Source organism: Clarias gariepinus, chromosome 5 (assembly GCF_024256425.1).
Source record: "Clarias gariepinus isolate MV-2021 ecotype Netherlands chromosome 5, CGAR_prim_01v2, whole genome shotgun sequence".
Lineage (NCBI taxonomy): Eukaryota > Metazoa > Chordata > Actinopteri > Siluriformes > Clariidae > Clarias > Clarias gariepinus.
This window is the reverse complement of record NC_071104.1, coordinates 19,870,303-19,891,787: the sequence shown is the minus strand read 5'-3', so window position 1 is coordinate 19,891,787 and position 21,485 is coordinate 19,870,303. Positions and strand designations below refer to the sequence as shown.

Genomic DNA, 21,485 nt, shown 5'->3' with positions numbered 1-21,485 from the left:
TTTATCAAGAGCAGTAGTTCACCCTCAGGATGGTACTGTATATTCTGCTGCTTCCCCTAGTGCTGAATTATGAAATATAGAATAAAATGTAATAAAGAAAATCCCATTTCCACTTATCCATGATCTCAGCTATAATATTTTATTGTGTTGGACAGTTCTGTGATGCTAACATGCCATGCACCAAATACAGGAAAGTTTTGCCAACTGACATAATCTTTCCATTTGTGTAAGAGGATCTGCTGCCCATCCACTCAGTACCTGGGAACTATGTACTGAAAAATATAAAGCCATCTTGCTGCTGTGAAATTATTGCTAGATAAGTCTTTCTTAACAGGCATATAAATTCTATACAGCCCACTCGTTCTCTATTCTGTGTATTCTGTACACGGGCATGGGAAACACATGAGCGTCCGGGAGACCATCCCAGGGGACTCTGGACACTAGGCGGGGTACATGCTGGACGGGGGCTGCTCCCTAGCAAGGCACAAGCTAAAAAATATAAAAACTTACTTACACACGATGGAAATGTTTGGAAATGCCAATTAGCCTTTTCTGCATACCTTTGTACTGTGGGAGAAAAGCAGAGTACACAGAGGAAACCCACCAGGCACACGGAGAACATAAAAACTCCACGCATACAGACCCAGGGCACCCAGTAAAAATGGACACGCATATTTACATCACAAATGTTATAGGGATGTGTAGTGTCCGCCTATAAAACAGCAGGGCTATTAATCACAGAACATGGAAGACTTAAGAGAGGAGAAGACTCGCTTTCTCTTTGAACTCTGGCTGCCTTGATTAATGTGACTTGGTCTTGACAATGGCTCCTAACTCATCAAGACCTTGAAGTAGCTTTTTTCCGTTTCTGCCAAACGTACCTAATTACAACACATGTTGAAGAGCAAATTAAGCACAGTGTCATTGGTCAACAGGGCTGGTACTTTGTTAGCCGCACTGACTCAAGTGTCTGGAGTCTGGGCCCTGAGTGCTGAATATATCTGTGCATAAACAGATGGTACAAAACTATTAAGGTCTGTATGACAAATACATGTCTTTACACTGTGACTAAAGTCTGACAGCTTAGGAATGTTCTTGTTAGAGGGCTGCTTATGTAGTACCTTTTTTGGCCATTCAGAGTCAGTCTGTACTTGATTTCGGGTCCCTTTGTTTTTTGCAAAAGAAAAGACTGCTGATGATGGGGCGGGGGGGAAGAAAGTTCAGTATCCTTCAGCTGTTTCTGTTTTTAGAGCATAAATAACAATGTCCACACAAACCTTTATAAACAAATAAATAAGTTGGACTACTGATCGGAAGGTGGAGTTCAAATCAGAGAAGTGCCAGACTCCCACTGCTAGCGCTTGAGCAAGGCCCTTAGCCCTCACCATAAATGAAAGTTGTCTGAATAAGGGCATCTGTCAAATGACATAAACATAGATGTAAATGTAAGCGAATGACCTTTTATTAGTAATTAACCCCCAAAATTAAACCAACATTCAGAAACCAGGTGGCAAAAATAAGTAAACTTTATACTTCTATGAGAATAGTTAGTAGCGTATTGTTACTAGTGAAATACACAAGAATATTACTACCTTTAGGAAAAGACATCAGCTATGACCCCCAAGAAGGAAATGTAGCTCCTCACACATCTATAAACAAATTCAAATTCACAATTCTACAGTAATAAGGATTGTTTGAAGAATAGTTCAAACAATCTTTAAAACAAAATGAACACAGTACTAAATCAGGCTGTATAATGCTCAGAGATATAAATAAAAACTCATCAGCTACATCATGTAACCTGCAGGCCGTTGAGAACATATTAAATGTTTATGCTCTTATTAGAAAAAGACTGAATGAAAATTCGTTTTCGTGGACGTGTAACTGAGAAAGGCCCCTTTGTCAAAAAAGAATTAAGCACAAACTTGTTTGCAAACCACAGAAGTTTTGGAATATTTTTTGGACTGATAAGACCATGGTTGAACTGTTTGGTCATCATACACAGTGCTGTGCTTGGCAAAAACCAAACAGAGCATATCACCACAAACACCTCATACCAAGTGTCAAGAATTGTGGTAAAGAGGTGATGATTTGGGCTTTTTTTGCAGCCACAAGACCTGGGAAGCTTGCAGTCATTGAGACAAGTATGAACTGCACTTTATACTATGATCTACTTGAGACAAAATTTGTCTTTATCATTGTATAAAGTTTTGAAATTTGCATGCTTCACAGCTAAAGCATTATTTATATCAAGCGCCATCAGTTTTCAGTTTGCATGGAGCTTTACTTAACAAGAAGGAATGAGAAAATAATTTTTCCCCCCTACCTCTTACCGACACCCCCCCGCTTTTTTAGTTTGAAAAGCATTTTAATGTTTTAGTATGGAACATGCCCAACTTTTCCTGTGGTGAAGTTACTGACCACATTAGGCCTCAACAGAACAACCTCAGCACACTCTCCTGATTTAGGATAATGTTGTTTTTCCACCTTTCAATTTATACCTGTTATTACTGACACTCATATGTTTTTTTCTTGGTCAATGCCAATGAATAATGATAGATTGTGTGCGTAGGGAGAAGTAGCCGTCTGTCATACTCTTTTGTAAATAAACCAAAACTGTGGCCTTTTATCATCATACAAATCATTTTCGTATTGGTGTAAGTCTATGTCTAAATAAACCACAAAAGTGTACCTATATGCAAAATAACAGTTAAAAGAATAAATAATGCATGAACTGTGGCAGAAATTCTTTTTATTTAAGGTCACCTTATTGGTTTAACCAAAACAGCACAACTGCCCAAACAGAAAGTTCTGACACACTTAGTGTCATAGGCATAGGCAAACAGAAAGTGTGTCAGAACATATATAAAACTTTTAACTTTACTTAAAAAATTAGTAATCTCTACATGAAATATATTTCAAAATCTGAGCAACTGATGAGAAACACTGTCAGTATCAGACTTGTATTAGACTGTTATATATCCCCTAAGCTAGCAAGGGTAATGCCAAAAAGCAGCTTACCCTGACAAGATACCGAGATACAAAAAGGGCTTTGATAACAGTAATATTTACCAAGCTGCCAAATATTAAAACCATGTCTGCCAAATTGAGTTCAAAATATATTTCAAATTTACTTAAAAGGCTGTTTTTAAGTTTACATAATATTAAGTGTATAAACTCGAACAGTTATGGCATTGTTCATATAGGTATTTAGTAATGGGAAACTTCTAAGGCCTAAGCCATTAAATACAGTATAATTCGGTTAGAACAACTGTGTAGCATTATGCAGTAAAGCTCAAAGCAATAGTGTCATTGGAGTGGAATGTTCTTGTCCTCCTCCCAGAATTACAGGTTATACGATTGTTAAACAGAACTCACATTTACTGGAACTGGGTTACGTGGACAGGAGCCACCTATGGTGGTATGATGAAATCTTTGTAGGATCTCTACAGTATGTATCAGCCCTCAGACCTCTCCATGGCATAGGCTATCTACTGTATAAGTAAGGTCTTCTTAAGGCAGTCAAGTGTTGTTGTAACACAGATAACACATGACAATGCGTTTGTGTAGCTATGCTATCATCATTCACAGCCTTTTTTTTTTAAATTAATTAATTAATTAATAAAATTTTATATACCCTTTTATTTAACATACTATGACAGACAAGACCAGGGGAGAAACAGGAGAGAAGAAAAAAAAGGTTATATATATATATATATATATATATATATATATATATATAACTCTCCATGGCATATATATATATATATACACACACACACACATATATAAAATAAAATAAATAAAAAATAAAAAAAGGGAAGAAGAAGACAAAAAAAGGGTTGTGGAGAAAGTCAACAGAGAAGGCGGAGAGAGGGAGAGAAAAAAAAGAATAGGGGATAGAAAGAAAAACAAAAACAGAAAAAACAGATAATTTGCTTCCATACCTGCTGACAAAAAGAGAAAACAACAGAGAAACTGCAGCAACAACCAACATCTGTATGAATCACGGTAAATACTTAATGTTAAATGTTATTTAGCAGCACACATAACTAATATTACAAAATAAGTTATGAAGCAACAGCAGATCAAGACAGTGTGTGTCTGTGCACCCCTGTTTTTACACCAATGTGAATGCTTGTGTGTACACCTGTGTGCACACCTGTGTGTATGAGCGTGCTTGTGTTCATAAGGTTCCTCCATGTAAAAGTTTGATAGTGTGTGTGGGGAACAACAGCCCCGTCCCGCAAGGCATAAAGCAGACATGGAAAAGACCCGGGCCCCAAACATCCGGAGGCCCCCCAGGGCACGAGACCCCCAGGAGAATCACCGCAGGGACAACCACGGCCCCCACCCAGAAAAGGGCAGAGGAGAGCCCGAAGGTGGGTCATCCGACAGCCACAATGTAGACGCCCCAGGGTGCCGTTGCGGCAAGCCCGCAGGCTCCGCCGGCAGCCGACCACACCAGGGCAGACTGGCCCCTGGGCCCGGAGATCCAAGGGCCCCCCACCCCCCAACCGGGGCCCAGCAAAGCCAGGAGGGCCAGGCCCCAGCAAGCGACCACCGAGAGTGGGGCAGCGCTTACCCGAGCATCCCACCCCGGCACGAGAAACCACCAACACACCGGTTGCGGGGGCATCCTCCACCGGCAGGGCATGGTGGTGGGGTGGGGGGGCGATTAGATGATGAGTGAAGCGAACTCTATGGCCCGACTTGACACATAGACGTAGACGAACAAGCAGACATATACACAAGCATACGTTCCCACCCTCATGCACGCAAACAAATATTCACATCCTCGCCCCACATGTAGACACAAAAAAAATGGACGCGGTAACCACACTCACACTCCCCATATGCACTCTATACCCCTAGATCCAGGCACCCCAGAGGGGCAATCAGCGCCCGATCCCGGAGCTTAACCCCCTTCGCTCTCTGCAGCAGCAAAGAAGATCACCAGTCCGACCCCGACCGGGGGGCCAGCTCATCCTCACAGCCTCCGGTCCCTGACAGAGAACAGAGAACAGGGGTGTGAGAAAAAAAAAAAAAGGAAAACCCCATGCTTCACCCCACCCGCATAAATGTAGTGTTGTTGTGTGTTGTTTTAAGGTGCTTTAAAACAGTGGTGCTTTAAAACAGAGCCCTCAATGTCTATGTGCAACTTAAAATTGAGAATTTGGCACTGGCACCAGAGGGAAGGGTAAATGAACAGACCGCCCCTTGGATGCCATTCGATGTGCCCACCCCCAAGGCCCTATATGTATGTGTCATGTGACAGTAAGTAATGAGAGTGTCTAGGTTGTAATGTGTGATTGAGATTCAGGTGGACACGAGTAGACAGAGGAGTACCACCTCCCCCACATCCCAGCGACGCACCCGCACGTCAGACCCTACCAGTGTGTTGGTGAGATGGAGCGGAAGAAGTGAAGCCTTAGGGATGGGGAGGGCAGACATCAGAGGGGGCAAAATCCCCCCCCCAGGAGCCAGCTTCCCCGCTGACCCCCGTAGGCACCCCCGTTTCCCCAAATCTGCCCACCAGACCCCACAGCAGAGGAAAAACTCCCCCCCCCCATTATTCAGTCAACTCCCCGACTGCATAAGACAATAGACACCCAGGTTAAGCCCGTTTTTCCCGCCTCTATTGGAACTCCCCCCCAAAGCACTGATGCATCGAAGACCACCCCCCACCACGGCAGGGTCCAAGCGCATGCACCAACCCATGCACCCAACGGTACACCAACCAGGACCCAAGCCCCCCAGGCCCAGCTGTAACCCCAACCCGGAGGCAAACTGCCACCAGAACCCCAACCTACGTCCGCCGGCACAGGCATTCCCAGCAGCACCTCATGCAGCTGCCAGAAAAACAGCACCCAAAAGTCACCAAAACCCCATCCAGGCCAGGGTCGCAGCCCCAGCGCCGAACCCCCCAAGAAACCCACCCCCAAGGAACCCCCAGATGCCCCCAGCCCATATGGCCACCCCACACCAACATCAAAAACCACAGCCAGACAGAATTGGGACCCCCACCCACACTAGGTGATGGAGTTGCTCAAAGGAGCCCAGAGAGATTGATCTAATGTGGCAGCAGAAGCTGTGTCAAGACTAATATAATTCAACAAAATATATATTGGTTGATATTAAGATTATTTTTATTTTTCCAGTTTATGAGAATCAGAATCAGAATCAGAATCTCTTTCATTACAGAACAAACTCCTGATGAAAATAAAGATTTAAAAAGACATATAAAGATGGTAGAGAAGATTTAAATAAAAATAAAACAATAAAGTAATTAAAATAAAAATAATAAAAATAGAATAATATAAACATAAAAAAAAATAAAAATAATTTTAAAAAAAATTGTCAAATAACCAATAAAAGTAAAACCTGAGGACAGTCTTCTTAGCTATGCATAGGGCAGTAAAAGCCATGTGGATTGTGTTAGCTTCTGTAGTGACACCATCTAGGTCGCCCAACAAGCAGACTGAAGGAGAGGCTGGAATAGAACATTTAAGACACTTTGACAACAGTAAAAAACTGTGTTGAATTTATTTACAGTGAATTTATTATCAGTGAAAAAACGCTTGGAAAAAGCTGTTCAATTGTCAATTTAAATATTCTAACATCCATGCTGAACTACCACCAAATCAAAACAGGCGAGTGCCATTCAGTCAACAGGTAATCAGAAATTCCAGGAATAATGGTTTCTTCAACAGGTACACAAATATATTTATAATTTATTTTTATTTTTTTACTATAATTTATTTATTTATTTATTCATTTATTTTTTCCAAAGGAAAGTCTAAAAAAAAACTGTCTTTCAGGTTTTTGACCTTGTCTGGTGTGGCATTCACAACAATTTTTATAACTTGTATGTCATTTGTCTGTATTTCGTTCAGCAAAACCACAGTCAGATTGCCTGTCAAAAAGAAGTGTAGTTTGGTTCTGGAACAGGCATGACATCACATGCAAGAGCTCTCTTCCTATGCTTAAAATTAGCTAATGTAACTAATCAACTAACTGAAACTGGTACAGAGCTGTTTAATTTGGAAAACCACAAGTATATTGAGAACTTGCATGAAACAGAAATATTTCATCAGGGCTATGGAAATTTATTTCATTTACTTCAGACGAGCAATAATGAAGACATTTTGTTGTTGCTTTTTTAGTTATACACTGCTCAGCTTAACAGTAGGCAAAGAGCCAGTAAAGGCTGGTGCAGATTAAAGTTTTTAAATGGCAGCCACAGCACACAAAACCATGATGAATCCACAGTGCCAAAACATTTATGGTAAATAGTCTTCCACAGGTCAGTGCAAAATGTTTCGTTTTTGAATCAAGCTATAACTGGTTTACATAAATCTATGTATTAATACAAGTATACTGTATATTCAAGTATATATGTGATATATCACATATGGCACAGTGGGGCTGTTTTATTGTCCAAAGTGGGGAAAACCCTCAATCTTACCATTTCGAAAATCACAATGCTAGCTGAACATTAATGTTGAGAGCTTTCCCCCTCATGCTGAATGGAGGGGAGGAATGGGTGTTTTGTGTATGGGAGTCTGTTTTCTCTCAGCTTCGCCAGAACAGAGCCGCCTTTATGGCTATCGTTGCAAGGGGACTAATGGCAGAATGTTGGCTGCTGCACAAGCTTCGTAGTCTGCAGCCGTTTACTGGAAACTGTACTCAGATCCAAGTTGCATGTAGGTTGGCCTGTATACAGAGGAGGTATAAATGAAGGACTGAAATGAAGCTAGGCAGTACAAGTATAGTGTGTCTTAGATGTACCTTTTGGATCGTCAGCCTGTAGGTATGGCTCAAACTTCTGTATAAGAGCTTAATTCTTATGGAAATAAACCTGTATTAGACTGGACACAGCCAAAAATATATCCAAACTGATTATAATCCCTTAAGTAGATCACTGTGCTGGCTTCTGTACTGTAGTATTAACTGTTAAATGTGGTTAGAGAATCCAGTAGATTGGCTCATTGTAGTGACTGTTATGTCGAAATGTTTGTATCAACATAGAAGTCATCATGAAATACAGAGTTTGTTATTCTCTCTGATTTTCTTTAGAACAGCTAATGAGGGCCTCCTTCTATGGGCGAGCCAAAACCTGACATATTCTCATTGGCATAAAAAGTCCCCCAGCTGCATCTGCATCACTCTGCTCCTAGTCTGAATACTGAACAAGCGTTTAAGGAGAATCTTATTTAATAATAATAAGTTCATTTTCTTTCTTTGTAAATAGTGATGTTAACACAGAGACTGTTCTGCTTTATCTAATTGCATGTCTAATCTGTTAAAAACCCAATCAAGCAATGCTGAAGACTAGTGCTGAGAGCATAGTAAATAGTTTTATTAGCTCTGTTCCTATGATACGAAAGCCTGTTATTCTAAACATTGACCTGCCAGAGATAAATGAATAAGGCTTAGAATTAAGTTTTAACACAAGATTAAAAGCCAGGAAGCCTTAAGCAAGGTTATTTGAATAGAATAGTGTCACACCTGCATTACAGGAGCATGTTGGTCCACCCAGACCTCCAGGCACAGTGTTTGATTTGTGCGCCCTTCCATCCTGAAATACTCTATTACAACTAGGCTAGAAGAAAATTTGTGAAATTCATATATTAAGGCTTTTAAAATGCCTCTGCAAGATGACATCAAACGACGGATGTCAGATTCCTACCTTCAGGAGGCATTACAATTATTGTCTCCTTCCTGGCTAGGTTTCCCTGGGTGTGCAGACGGCTCTGCTACCTGTCAAGAGATGACACATTTATTTCTTCAACTTAATCTGAGGGCCATCCCCAAACCTTCACTCTGGAATCATGTTCTACAAATAGGCTCAGTCAAAGGGCAGTAGTAATTAGGACATGTTAAATAGACATCAAACTAGAGAAGAACCATCTCTTGTAGACACTAGATCACCATTAACATGATGTATTAATCTCATCTAAGTCTCAACTTGCTCGCCCAAGGCATGTACCAAGATTTCACTGTAATAGTTAGAGTAGGTTGAAGTTCAAAGAAATACTAATTTCACAGCTCAAATTAGTGTCAGAGCAGTGCTCAGATTTCATTAGAGATGTACTTGGCTGAATTGGCATTTGACATTAAACCTAGGAGTATGCTAGTAGTTAGTTGTGACAAAGCCAGAGTGCCAAACTATAATAGTAGCCTTGCTGCCAATGCATGGATTTGGATTTTCTTGCAGTTAAAAAATTATAACTTTATATATAAGACTATATATCTTTTTGTTGTCTCCGAATTTCTAGACCTGCTGGATTACCTGGAAGTCCAGTGATTTCTGATATCTCTTTAATCCGGGTGTCTCCTCATGCGGCAGCCATGGGTGAGTCTCCATTTAGCCCACCACATCCCTACATCAACCCTCACATGGAGCCCTACCTACGCTCAGTCCATAACAGCCCTGTGCTGTCCGTCATCTCAGCGGCGCGAGGCCTCAGCCCAGCGGATGGTGAGTCTCCATTAAAGGGACTACATTCTTGTCAAAAGCTTATTCACACTAAAATGGAAATCATTAAAGTTTATGAATAGCCAGCACATTTCGCCTCTTTCTGTCATGATCATGTAGTGATGCACTAATGGTGTCTGAGTTTATAATATAAAGCCATGCATTGAGTGCATAAAATAAAAGAAACTGAGTGTGCTTAAGAAGGAAGAAGAGCTAATGGTTCCCTTACTCCACAAATGCAAAGACACTGCAAAGACCATGACACCACTTTGCCATGTCTAAGTTTACATAAAGGCTTATCTCTTCTGTTGTTGTAATTAATCCTGTCAAATACTCTTTGAAACCTAAAACATTCTCAAGACCTGCTCTTAAATGATATGTGAGAATTAGTAAGAAACCATGGAAAGCTGTAAAGAAAACAGAGCCAAAAGAGAATTTCCCTAAAATTTAACCTCCCATCCTGTCAGCTTTGTTCTCACAACCCTTTTAAGAGGTTGGGACAAGGAGGCCGTATCAAAGATAAATCACCTTCTACAGACTGTATGCAGTAATGGCTTTCTGCTCTTACAGTTAAATAAGCAATGTAGAAAAGATTGTGTAACTGATAAAATGACTAGTGAGCAAAGCAAATGGAGGGAATTAAGCTTGAGTGAGCACAAACTAATGAGCATAAGCCCCCCTCTTGTTGTTTCTCAACAAAAAAATAAAAAATAAAAAAGTTCATTATCAGCATGTGTTGAATTTGAAATGTGATCATAATCACAGCATATTTTTTTCAATTATTCCATGCCATATTAAATATATTACCATGCACTGGCCAAAAAATGCCTTCATTATGCCAGCTGTTTTGTACAGCCGTGACCTGACAAATATCAGCTTTCATAAGTAACAATTTTAGATGTGTGGATCAAACTGTTAACTTCTAGTGGGAAAGTCCAGTGCATTGATCTGACCGCTGATCAGACTCCCCTGCGGGCTTGAGAAGGCCAGTCTCTGCCACAATCCTCAGCTCTTTGACTCTAGAGACCTCTAGAGATACATGATAGCTCCATGATACATCAACTGTGGTGAAAATAATCAGCCTTGTTCTGCCATGAATCCAGCACAAACAAACGTCTGTTCTCTTTACCATGCTGTGGCCTAATTATCACTGATAGATCAGATGTAGCTGTAACGACCCAAAAGGCGCAGGGGGAAAGGAACAAGCCGGAACTCCCTCTTCTTCAGTGACCAGCATGGACATGAATTGACTTGTTCATTCAGGAAAAAGAGGAAATGGTGGGGGTGGGCACTAATGGTTATCTGACCCAGTAAGAAAGAAAAACAACTTCTTCAACAAAAAAAAAATCTTTTTTTTTTGTGGCTTTACTTGACACCTTTAGGTTGTAATCTACTAGGTGCATGTGGTAAAACAGGCCTTTTATCAAGACGACAGAGTTGCTGATGGGTCTTTATGTGTATAGGTTGCAACTATATAGTGTAAGTATGTGTGTATACATGTACTGTATATGTGTGTATGATGAATATTTACAGTTAAAAATGTTTTGGGTTAGAAAGCGCACTGATCTTCCAGTGCTCCAACTTTTATTTCTCTTTTCAGTAACACATGAGCAGCTGAAAGAAAGAGGTCTTTTTGGCCTTCCTCCTCCTCCTGGGACTAACCCAACTGACTACTATCACCTAATGGCTAATCACCGCAGCCCTTATGGAGAGCTGCTCATGCAGACTAGTGCAGCAGCTGCTGCCACTGCCGTGCATCTACCAGACTACATCAGCCCCGTGGACAGTGAGTATCCTTTTACAATTCCTCAACACATCACATGTAGTATATAGAAATTATACCAAAGTCAATAAACTGGATTGAGTTGTGAGATCTTTTTGAGCCATTGGAAAATCCTTGTTATATGTATATATTGCATCATAATAAAACTCTACATGAATGCACCAAGTTTTGAATAAATATAACTATTAGACTTATGCCACTGTTGGGTCCATGGGATACCTTGGACACATTATTTAACAATTATTTGGCTTAGTAACCAAAGCTTGCTATTAACTGACTACATTGTTTGGCAGAAAATGTTTTAATTGTAAATATTACTAATAATAAATCAAACAAGTTTTAACTGGACTTTAGTCAAGTTTTTATTATTGCAACAAAAAACCTATAAATTGTAATGTAAGGCATACCCCATCATTGTTTATTGCTTCAATAGATCGTATTTTTAAAGTAAAGTAACAAGAATTTATATATATTTGATATATATATATATTTTTTTTTTGCTGTGTTGTTTCTCCTTAGTTGTTCTCTTTGCTTGATGCAGGGCAATAATTTGACCCTTTTGAAATGGCAGTGTGGATTCCATTCAGTGTGGTGTTATGTTTCCTGACTGTTGATTTAAATACAAATCAACCATAACAACTTAACAACCTCAGTTCTTTATAAGATGTTTAGATGGTAAAGTCCTTAATGGTTGAACTAGTAATGATCCAGTGATACAATCAAAACATGCTCTGAGCTATGATTAAAAAGTCAGAAGAGAAATGTGACTGAGATTTGAGTTACAGGATGTGCCATGGTGTTCTCACTTTAAAACAAGGAGGATGTTTTGTTATATGGATATAAAACATGATTCACAGGTGAAACAGACTATAAACACAAGTACACTCAGCAATTTATGAGGTGTTTCTTTTGGGGCCTCTAATTCAGACCATGCAACAGGTGTGCTTTGTTATTATAAGTAATATCCTTACACATTCACTATAACTATAACCTTAAATGGAGAGTCTCAAAGGCTTAGTGTGAGGGGAAGGACAGCGCATGGCAGAGCTTTCATCTCTGCACTTTGTTTCTGAAGCACTGTTATGGCAGGTATCTAGCACCCTTCTGATGTTTTGTAATCTAAGCCAATTAGTCATGTTATGTAGTCGTGAGATCTTTTATGCTTTTAAAACATACAGTAAACTTTTTTTCCATAGTGTAACTCAGTGTGTCATCATTAACAAGATGCCCAGACCTGCTGACCTCAGAAGAAGATAGTGTTTACCTTCACTTTTTATAATATACAGCAGGCTGTGAATCTGGGAACCGAGCAGAACTCTGGCTCTGATACAACCCAAAGGGTCTACCTGTTTCCAATGAAATTTAACCTGATGAATGGTTAATATTGTGCAGAGAGGTGAATGATGGGGAGATCTGTCAATGCCAGGTTTAAGGTTACTTTAAAGGAAATTTGTAATTGCTTTCACTGGCTTTGCTCTGCACAGCCACCCAGAGGAAGTGGGTTTTCTCTCTCCATTATGCCTCATTGGTTCCATGCCTGTCCGGCACAAATCTTCATGCTTCTCCATCAAGATGGCACACCAGCATTCTCACATTGCAAGTTGTAATTACTTCTCGGCCCACTAATCAAACACAACCATAATGAGATGGTCATAAGAGCGGCTGCATCTGCAGCCAAAAGCCCAGGCCTCCATCGGGCTGTCTGGCCACGGTTTGTGGAGTGCAACTGTTTGCACAAAATCACCCGCAAACACCAACACAGTGCAGGACTTTTTCCTCTTACAACCATGCATTTGGGCTTCTCCATGAACTGGATTGATGTGGTCTCCCTTTCAGCACTCACAGGTCCAGGGCTCTCCATGCTGGCCCACAGACACAGGGCACTCATTGAACATGGCTGCCAGCAAATGGCATGGCGGCCAGACCGCCAAATAAAGAAGCTCGTTCAGCAGAGCGAGGGGCTGATAAATATGCATTGCACAACTTGTCATTTGTCTTGGAATGGAGAAACATAAAATTCATATGCATATTTAAAAATCAATTTATGTGATAATAAATTCAGCAGACCCACCACAAGAGTGAAGCATTGGTGAACTCAAAGTGCTGTGCCTGCTTTCCTGATGATTCGCATTTGACTATTAGCCAACATAAGGGGAGGGATTAGGTTTGAGTTTCACTGTAAATGGTTACCGTTGTTGTAAAAATAAGAAAAGCACACATGGAAAATTCTGTAGACTGTTATTAGAGCCAATATAATCTGCACCATAAATTTCTTATGCAGCCTGACTTTTCCACTGCATGTATGGGTTAAAAAGGAAATAATTAGAGAATTGAGGCAGCAAGTGGATTAGAAGAAGGCCTTAGTGTTAGCCAGGCAAAATGCTAGCTAAGTAAATATATTCTTTTGTTCAGCGGTATAGTGAATATTTTCTTTATGCCACCACTTTTACTAACACTGATTTTTTTTTAAGCTTCTTCTTGTTTGTTTTTTACTCAATATGTGTTATAAAAATAGAATTGCAACCATCTAAAACCACAAACCCTGAGGTTAAAAAATAGTATGAATGGTGTTGTTGCTGTCAAGACAGGCCATGACTGACCCTTACACACTCAAGATGTGTTGGCAGAATATCATTAACTTTAAGGGATTTTTAATTTTTTTTTGGAGTGGGGGAGGGAAGTTAATGATATTCTGTCAACATAATTACAGTTTGTCTCTTGGCAATATATGTATTTAGAAATGTAGACATTACATTAGTGAAAAAAGTTTTAAAATATTCCAAGGCATTCTAAGTAAAATTTCTTGGCGTATAATAAATTATGTAATAAATATATTTTAAGGGCTAGTCTTTTAGCAATCAGTATAGTTGACTACATTATATATCTGACATTTAGTTGAGTCTCAACCCATCGGTTCAGAAGCACAAGTTCTTCTCCTTTTTGACAGCTCTTATGCAACATTTGGTCACTAGATAGCTTTGGTCCAATCAAGCTTGGAAAAAATAGCTATAAACAAAGAATGGAATTAAATGCTTTGATTTAGTACAGTAGGCCTGTGCCAATAGCATGTACATAACTTGTTAAAAAGTGTACCAGGGGTAGCTCAGTGGTTAAGGCATTGGACTACGGTTCGGAAGACCCCACAACCACCAAGTTGCCACTGTTGGGCCCTTGAGCAAGGCCCTTAACCCTCAACTGCTCAGATGTATAATGAGATAAAAATGTAAGTCGCTCTGGATAAGAGCGTCTGCCAAATGCCCAAATGTAAATGTAAAAACAGCTATAGGCCAAACAGGAGAACATGCAGTGAAAAACAAATACATAAAAAACGCACTGTTCCCTTCTACGTTCCTCAGGCCTCTTTGTGTGGAGCTTTACTGAATTCAATACAGTGGTCTGAGTCCCACTCACTGATGTTGTTAGAGAATCCCTGCAAATAGATGAATGAATAAATAAATAAGAATTCTGCAAAGGCTGAGCTAATCCACTGACCAGATCTCTTTTCAGCACACTATGTATAACTAAACTACTCTCGAATTGGGTCTCTAATTGAGATGCTTTCAGAAGAACACTTGAAGAGACTGAAAAAAGGCTTTTGAGCAGCCAACAGGGATCTGAGCTCCCATAACAATAGCAGCTGCCAAAGCCAACGTCTGCTGTTCGACTGCAGAGAGAAACCTGATGTTGGATGGTTTTGGAGCACAAAGTAGAGGGTGTTTTAGAACACAGCAGTGTATGTATGTATGCGTCCTGGCTGGGGCGCGATGCTGAGGCTTGGAGATCATCCAGTGCAAAACTTATTTAGATCTTGTGCAAAGTTAACTATCTTGATGTTGAAAAATTTTATCTCACAATCTCACCTCAGTTAAGGCTAAAGCATGAAAAGATGTAGAGGTGTAGATTTTCCTAATAAAGAAAAAAATTGTATTCCAAAAATCTGGAAAAACATAACATTGGAACATTGTGCTTCACTAAAGCAGAGAATTAACACCCACTTTTTTTTTTAAATAAATCTTCACCAAGGCATCCCAATTAATGTACTGCAGCAGATGCCTCCTTTAATTGCCCCCTTTTTTTTAAATGTGCAGAAAGTGCCTGTAATTTTCAATCCATATATAAGACCAGCTTCCCAATTAGAAAAGCCCCCTCCCAGCTCCCCCAGTGGCTTGGGGCGCACAGCGTCGCGCCAGGCACCAAAAAAGCCACACAGCAACGCACATCTGCTTTAGAAACCAGTTCTTGTAGAAACCTGCACACCCCTAAATTAGAGCCATGGCACTCATAAAAAAGCACATCACAGAACATATGGACTGCTTTGACCTCAGCCAGGGAAAACACAGTTCTGCTCATAGCTCGCTTTATACTAAAGCAAAGTGCGAGCACTCACAGTAAAGCTACACTACAAGTCAGGAATGTGACAGAGTGAAGGTGAACTTGCATGAATGACTGTCCCACATCATTCAGTTTAGACCAATTTAAAGCTCATTTTTCTTTTGTTTAAGTTTTTTTAGGCATATGCTGAAAAAATGGATGCAAATTCCAGTTACAATGACTTTTCTGGTGGCTCGAAAAGATTCCAGTCTTGCCAAGTCATGACTGTTTCTTTCCAGCACCCTTTCACAGTTCTAATGATGCCTGACATATTTATTTAAAAGACCTGCAGGGGAGCATTCTGAGTGGATCATTTGTTGTCTTTGCTAACTCTACAGTTTAGAAACAGTAAAACTAACAAAAGGCTTGATTGTGTTAGTTGCTGATAAATTGTCTGTAATACTGTAAACTGTAATATATATTCTTTATAAACAATCATGCAAGGAAAGGGGGTGGGGGTTAAGTTTGTTCAAGCCACCATCTTTTTTTTTTTTTGTGAAGGCCTACATGTGGCCTTCATGTACCAAAGCTCTAAATAAAGTCTCTCGGTTGCCATCAGTCAACATCACATGATGGTCTTTAACCTTTTTGTGACATGCCCTGGCTACCAGAAAAAAACGCATGCATTACGATATTTTGAGATCGGTTTCAGGCCTCCTTCATATGTGGAAATAAATCAGATATGTGCTAATGTGGTTGTCGTGTAAACAGACAGATCGGATTTCCTGAGGCATTGCGTTCTCTACGTCATTAAAACTGTGACTTCTTAGCGGTTTAATGACGTAATGTTATTCTCCGGTGGCAGCGTGTGTGGAATTATAACATCGCAGGTGATATGAAAAAGGAAAAGCACCCAGCCACCCCCCACCCCCTTTTTTTAATGCTTATTAGGGCTAAATAAAATTAAGAAATCAGTATTTGGTAAATGAAGCATATGCGCAGGCTGCAATTAGGCTGTTTTTTTCTCCTCCTTCGTTTTAAAACCATGGTGACGTTTCGCGCACTTTGCATATATCGCAGAGCGTCAAGCATACTTCACCTTCGTCCATCTTGGCTAGTGTGTAGCGCAAGAACCTCCCTTAAAGTATGCGCGATGTTTCAGATGGTATGGCAAGTGTAAACACGTGTATCAGATATGAGTCATAGTTGAAAGAACGTGTAAACAGACGGTAAAAAAAAACAGATATAGGCAACAGATCAGAATTGGGCATCGAGACCTGCAGTGTAAACGTAGCCAAAGTGTAGTAGGTTCAGTACAGGTAGTTGTGCAGCTCAGGGAAAAGCATGAGTGGGTTTAAACATTTCTGTACAGTATGTCTTAGGAATTCTCTATGTCACAGTCCCAAACTATTTGCGTCATGAATAGTTCATACTGAAATGTATACAGTTTTAACTGTGTAGCAGAACATTTCCAGTATCGCATGTAATGCAATCGATTACCCATAAATCAAGGTGTGTAGCATATTTCATCATTTTGTTTAGATTGTTTCATCATAGCGAAGAGTTATTGCAGAATATTCGGGGCCTCTTTCAAGTCATTTACTCTGTAGTTTATTTTATTAATTATGATATTCATAAAATAAATTATTAATATCATGAAAAATAAAGGCTGCTTTGTGGGTAGGGTAGAAAAAAGCAAAAGGAATAAGAATAGAATCATTGTTTACATGGCAAATACATTTTGTTATTTAGTTTTGTAATATAATAATAATTATTATAAATTATTATGATAAAAAAACATATATATGCAATATATATTTTTTTAGGTTTAATAATAGAATTATTAATTATGGTTAACTAAAGAATACATTTAAACACAAAAGTGCACCTTATTGATGGAAAGCGTTAGGTCAAATGAGGAGAAGGAGACAGGGAATGGAGTGAAAGAGAGCGACATTGAGCCACAGCCAACAGAATATGTGTAGGGAACAGCAACCGAGGAAACCGAGACAGAGACTGCAGTCAAAGAGGGACATGGAGTAAGAGAGGTTATGTTCTGTTTGAATGTGTTTGCTGTAATTCAACAGGCTATGCTGTAAATTATGTTGGTGTATCTTTAAAAAAAATTTTTTAGTTCCATATGCCCTTTTTTAGGGCATAGTACCTAGTATAGTACTATAGCCCTGGTATAGTACCTAGTATGGTAGCTTGTTGCTTTGTTATTACTCTGTATGTACCTGATGAACACCAATTAACTGAAGCCACAGTACAGTATATATAGTGTACGCACACACAACAGTCGTCTAAAATATTTCAACTTGCTATTATAAGTTATTTTTGAAATACCTAGAAACATTAGGAAATATTACTGTTTGCATTAGTAATAGTCCATATATCATGTTCATTGTCATAAAATACTCTATGTAAGTCTGATGATAGTGTAAGGTTTTGCTATTAATATAGCACTTTGCTATATGAAACTATGCAAACTAAGTAAGCTTTCATAATTAGCTTTTTTCTCTACAACAAATATGGTCCACCAGGAAGGGGTACTGTGTGTCCCCTCTCAATGTCATTACACTTTAGTTATGTGTTGGAATCGATGTTGGTAAATTGCCTCTTTTCAGCATGTTGCAGTGATGCAGGCTCTGGAAGATTAGTATCAGTATAATTACCGTAAAACGATTGAGCTGATTAATTATTCAGTGAAGTAGTGTGAAAGCGATGCAGACGATAAAGAGCGGTGCAACAAAGCTTCTCCCCTTGTCCGGCATATAGCTCCAGAGAGGGGAAAAAAACAACAGGGAATTCTCAGTGAGAGCTCATGTAAACACTTTTCTCCCCAGTGTCGAGGTTTCCAAGCCCCAGACTGACACCCAGGCCGAGCCGAAAGCGAGCACTGTCCATCTCTCCTTTGTCAGATGCCAGCATTGACCTGCAGACAATGATCCGTACCTCTCCTAACTCTCTGGTGGCCTACATCAATAACTCACGCTCCAGCTCCAATGCCAGTAGCTCTTATGGCCATCTTTCAGTTGGAGCTATCAGGTACAGGAAAGCCTGCTGTTGTTGTTTTTTTACACATATGTATGTCTTGTACAAATCCTAATTCCAGTTCCTCTTTTCCTTTACCATTACCGATCAGTCCATCGTTTACATTCCCCCACCCCATCACTCCTGTGGCATACCAGCAGTTGCTCTCCCACCACCGAGGGCTTAGCGCGTTTGGCCACACACCTCCCCTAATCCAACCCACTCCCTCCTTCATCAACCGCCAGCAGCCCATCGGAACTGTTGCAGCCCACAGCACCACCAGCACTAGCAGCACCAGCAGCAGCAACAACCCCAGCTCAGAAGCCAACCAGGTGAGCCAGCTAATGAGAGAACAGCAACCTTTTGAACACACCAGCAAATCTCTGAGCTCATGTAATGTAGGCAAATGCATTGTGCATGGGAAATTAAAAGATTGCTTATATATACGTCCTTGTTTCCACAATAAACCCCTTAAGACTGTGGCATCATTCCTTTGTGCTATGATGTTCATCGTCCAAAATCCTAAGTGTTGTTTCCACCTCTTCTATCAATCTCATGTAAACATTAGGACTGCCTAAAATGTAAACTTCCTCCAAACTCACTGACCCACTCTTATATCCAGACACTCACTAAATCCATTTTCATTCCAATTCATTTTCAAAACTATAAAGTGCACACACTCCCTCTCTCTCTGTGTCACACACGCACACATGCACACACAAGCAATGATGAGAAACACATTTCCCTTGCTTTTCAACAAATCCCTGTCAGTTATTGAGTTATGGAAAACATTGGCCTACACTTTACTCTGGTGGTTGGGTGGGATTTGGAAGATAACTTCCCAACCCCCATTTTTTTTTCTTCTTTTCTCATGGAGGAACTTTGTGCTCTGAGAGTGCTGTATGGTGTGTTAAGAAATTTATCTAAAGATAAAAGTCTGCGGCCTCACTCTCTGTGGGTTATAGGAGAATTTATAATGTCATGAATGTGCTTTAGTCTTATAAGGGCACTCGTAATTGTTTAGTCTCTGAGCAAGTTGTTTTTTGAAAGAGAGGATATTTAACGTGGCGCCTCTGCAGAAATAAAATCTGCACATTACTGTCAGTGACTGCATTGCCAACATTATCACTACAGTGAGTCTCCTTATGACCTGTGTTCCCTCGCTCTATTCTCATTATCATTTGTGCCACTAGAATGCAGGAGGAGACTCAGCAGTCAGCAGTACAGTCAATCCCATGACCACCAAGAGGTCAAAGGTGAAGACAGAAGTGGATGGGACATGCCCTATCTCCCCTTGCTCTCAGGTATTAAGGTCACACATTCAAGAATTGGTCTTTTTGGTTTAACCTGTCTGACACTCGTAAATTATTTAATTATAATCATACATGTATTTTTATTTTAATAGCATTCATTTTATGTGCTGCCTTCTTTACCATTACTGGTCTGACAATTGGTCTTATTACTGGACTTACCATCACTGGTCTGTTCACATTTTCATAGTTTTTTTTTTTTTGCAAAACAGTTTGGTGGTATGAAGTATAGTACTTTACAAAAGTCTTGAGCCACACCTCATTTTTTCATATTAATCAAAATAAATGATGCAGATTAAATTAAAGAATTCGGAACAATTGTTTTACTGTGACAAGCTGCGAAGTGCCTAAAGATACTAATTAAAAATTGCTTACTTATGTAAAAACCTCATATTCCCTCTTGTCTGTTCCAACCATCACCAGTTTCCCACTGGTTTATGCCTGAAGTTAGATGGTTTTTATGCTTGAATGATTAATATTTCACTGTGTGGCTTAACAAACAAGAACGTTCAGGTACAGAGACTGGAATGAAAATCTAATTCAGAAAGCTTGGAGAATTATTCCTTAAAACTGCCAAAAAATACAAGAAAATCTGTCTCTTTGAAAGCTAAATCTGAATGAATAGTAGGGCTTAAAATGTTCGCACATTACTGTACAGAGTTGCTGAGTGACAAGTATAGTATAGCAGGATAGATAGAACCACATTGTTGTCATCATACCAGCATTCAACCTTAAGAAAGCTGTTTGGTTTTATTTTCTTATCCTCACACATGGCTACCCTTTATTTCATGTCATTAGTTGCTAAATAAACCCCTTCAGTTTATAAACACTATCAGACAAAATGAATGAGCAGACTGGAATACTAGATGTGGCCTTAAAGCATTCCATTTGCTCACCACATTAGAGAAGGTTTGGCCCATTTAAGTTTAATGCCAGAATCATTAGTCCTCAAAAGCATTCTAAACATTCTCAGACTCTGAGAGGAAAGTCGCCTACAAAATGGCTCCAGAAATATGGTAGAGATCCACGATAGTGCTTAGTGAACACCTGAAGTAGAACAGCTCCGTATCTAGAGTCTCCACAACAGTATATCTACAAACAACAACTGTTTGTTTGTTCTACAAACTACGTTCATGGCCATTTTTGCAGGAGCATGTGGAACTGAGAGAGGAGCTGGATAAAGACGAGTGCAAGCAGGAGCCCGAGGCAGTGTATGAGACCAATTGCCACTGGGAGGGCTGCTCGAAAGAATATGACACACAGGAGCAGTTGGTGCATGTAAGTAACACTGCTGTGCTTAACCACATGTCAGAATATTGATTGTGTATGAGTCAAAATTACCAGAGGTGATCATTTAATATTGCCAGATATTTCAGTTACTTTTCAATGCAGGTCTGTGTGTATAATTAAATGTATGATATTTATACATTATTATATTTATGGCATTTAGTAGATGTCCTTATGCAGAGCAACTTGCATTTTATTTCTGATTATACATCTGAGCAGTTGTGGGTTAAGGGCCTTGCTTAAGGGCCCAACAGTGGCCACTTGTTGGTGTTGGCGTTTG

General features: G+C 39.8%; 1 protein-coding gene across 2 annotated transcripts in view; it reads left to right on the top strand.

Moving 5' to 3' along the window:
* Nucleotides 1-21,485, top strand: part of gli2a (GLI family zinc finger 2a) — a 64,239-nt gene that overhangs the window by 35,176 nt on the left and 7,578 nt on the right. For both annotated transcript variants that reach the window (XM_053496589.1, XM_053496590.1), the window contains exons 4-9: nt 9,282-9,484; nt 11,082-11,267; nt 18,422-18,623; nt 18,721-18,940; nt 19,802-19,912; nt 21,068-21,196. In XM_053496589.1, the coding sequence (XP_053352564.1) occupies nt 9,282-9,484; nt 11,082-11,267; nt 18,422-18,623; nt 18,721-18,940; nt 19,802-19,912; nt 21,068-21,196 (1,051 nt within the window). The remainder of the gene's footprint in view (nt 1-9,281; nt 9,485-11,081; nt 11,268-18,421; nt 18,624-18,720; nt 18,941-19,801; nt 19,913-21,067; nt 21,197-21,485) is intronic.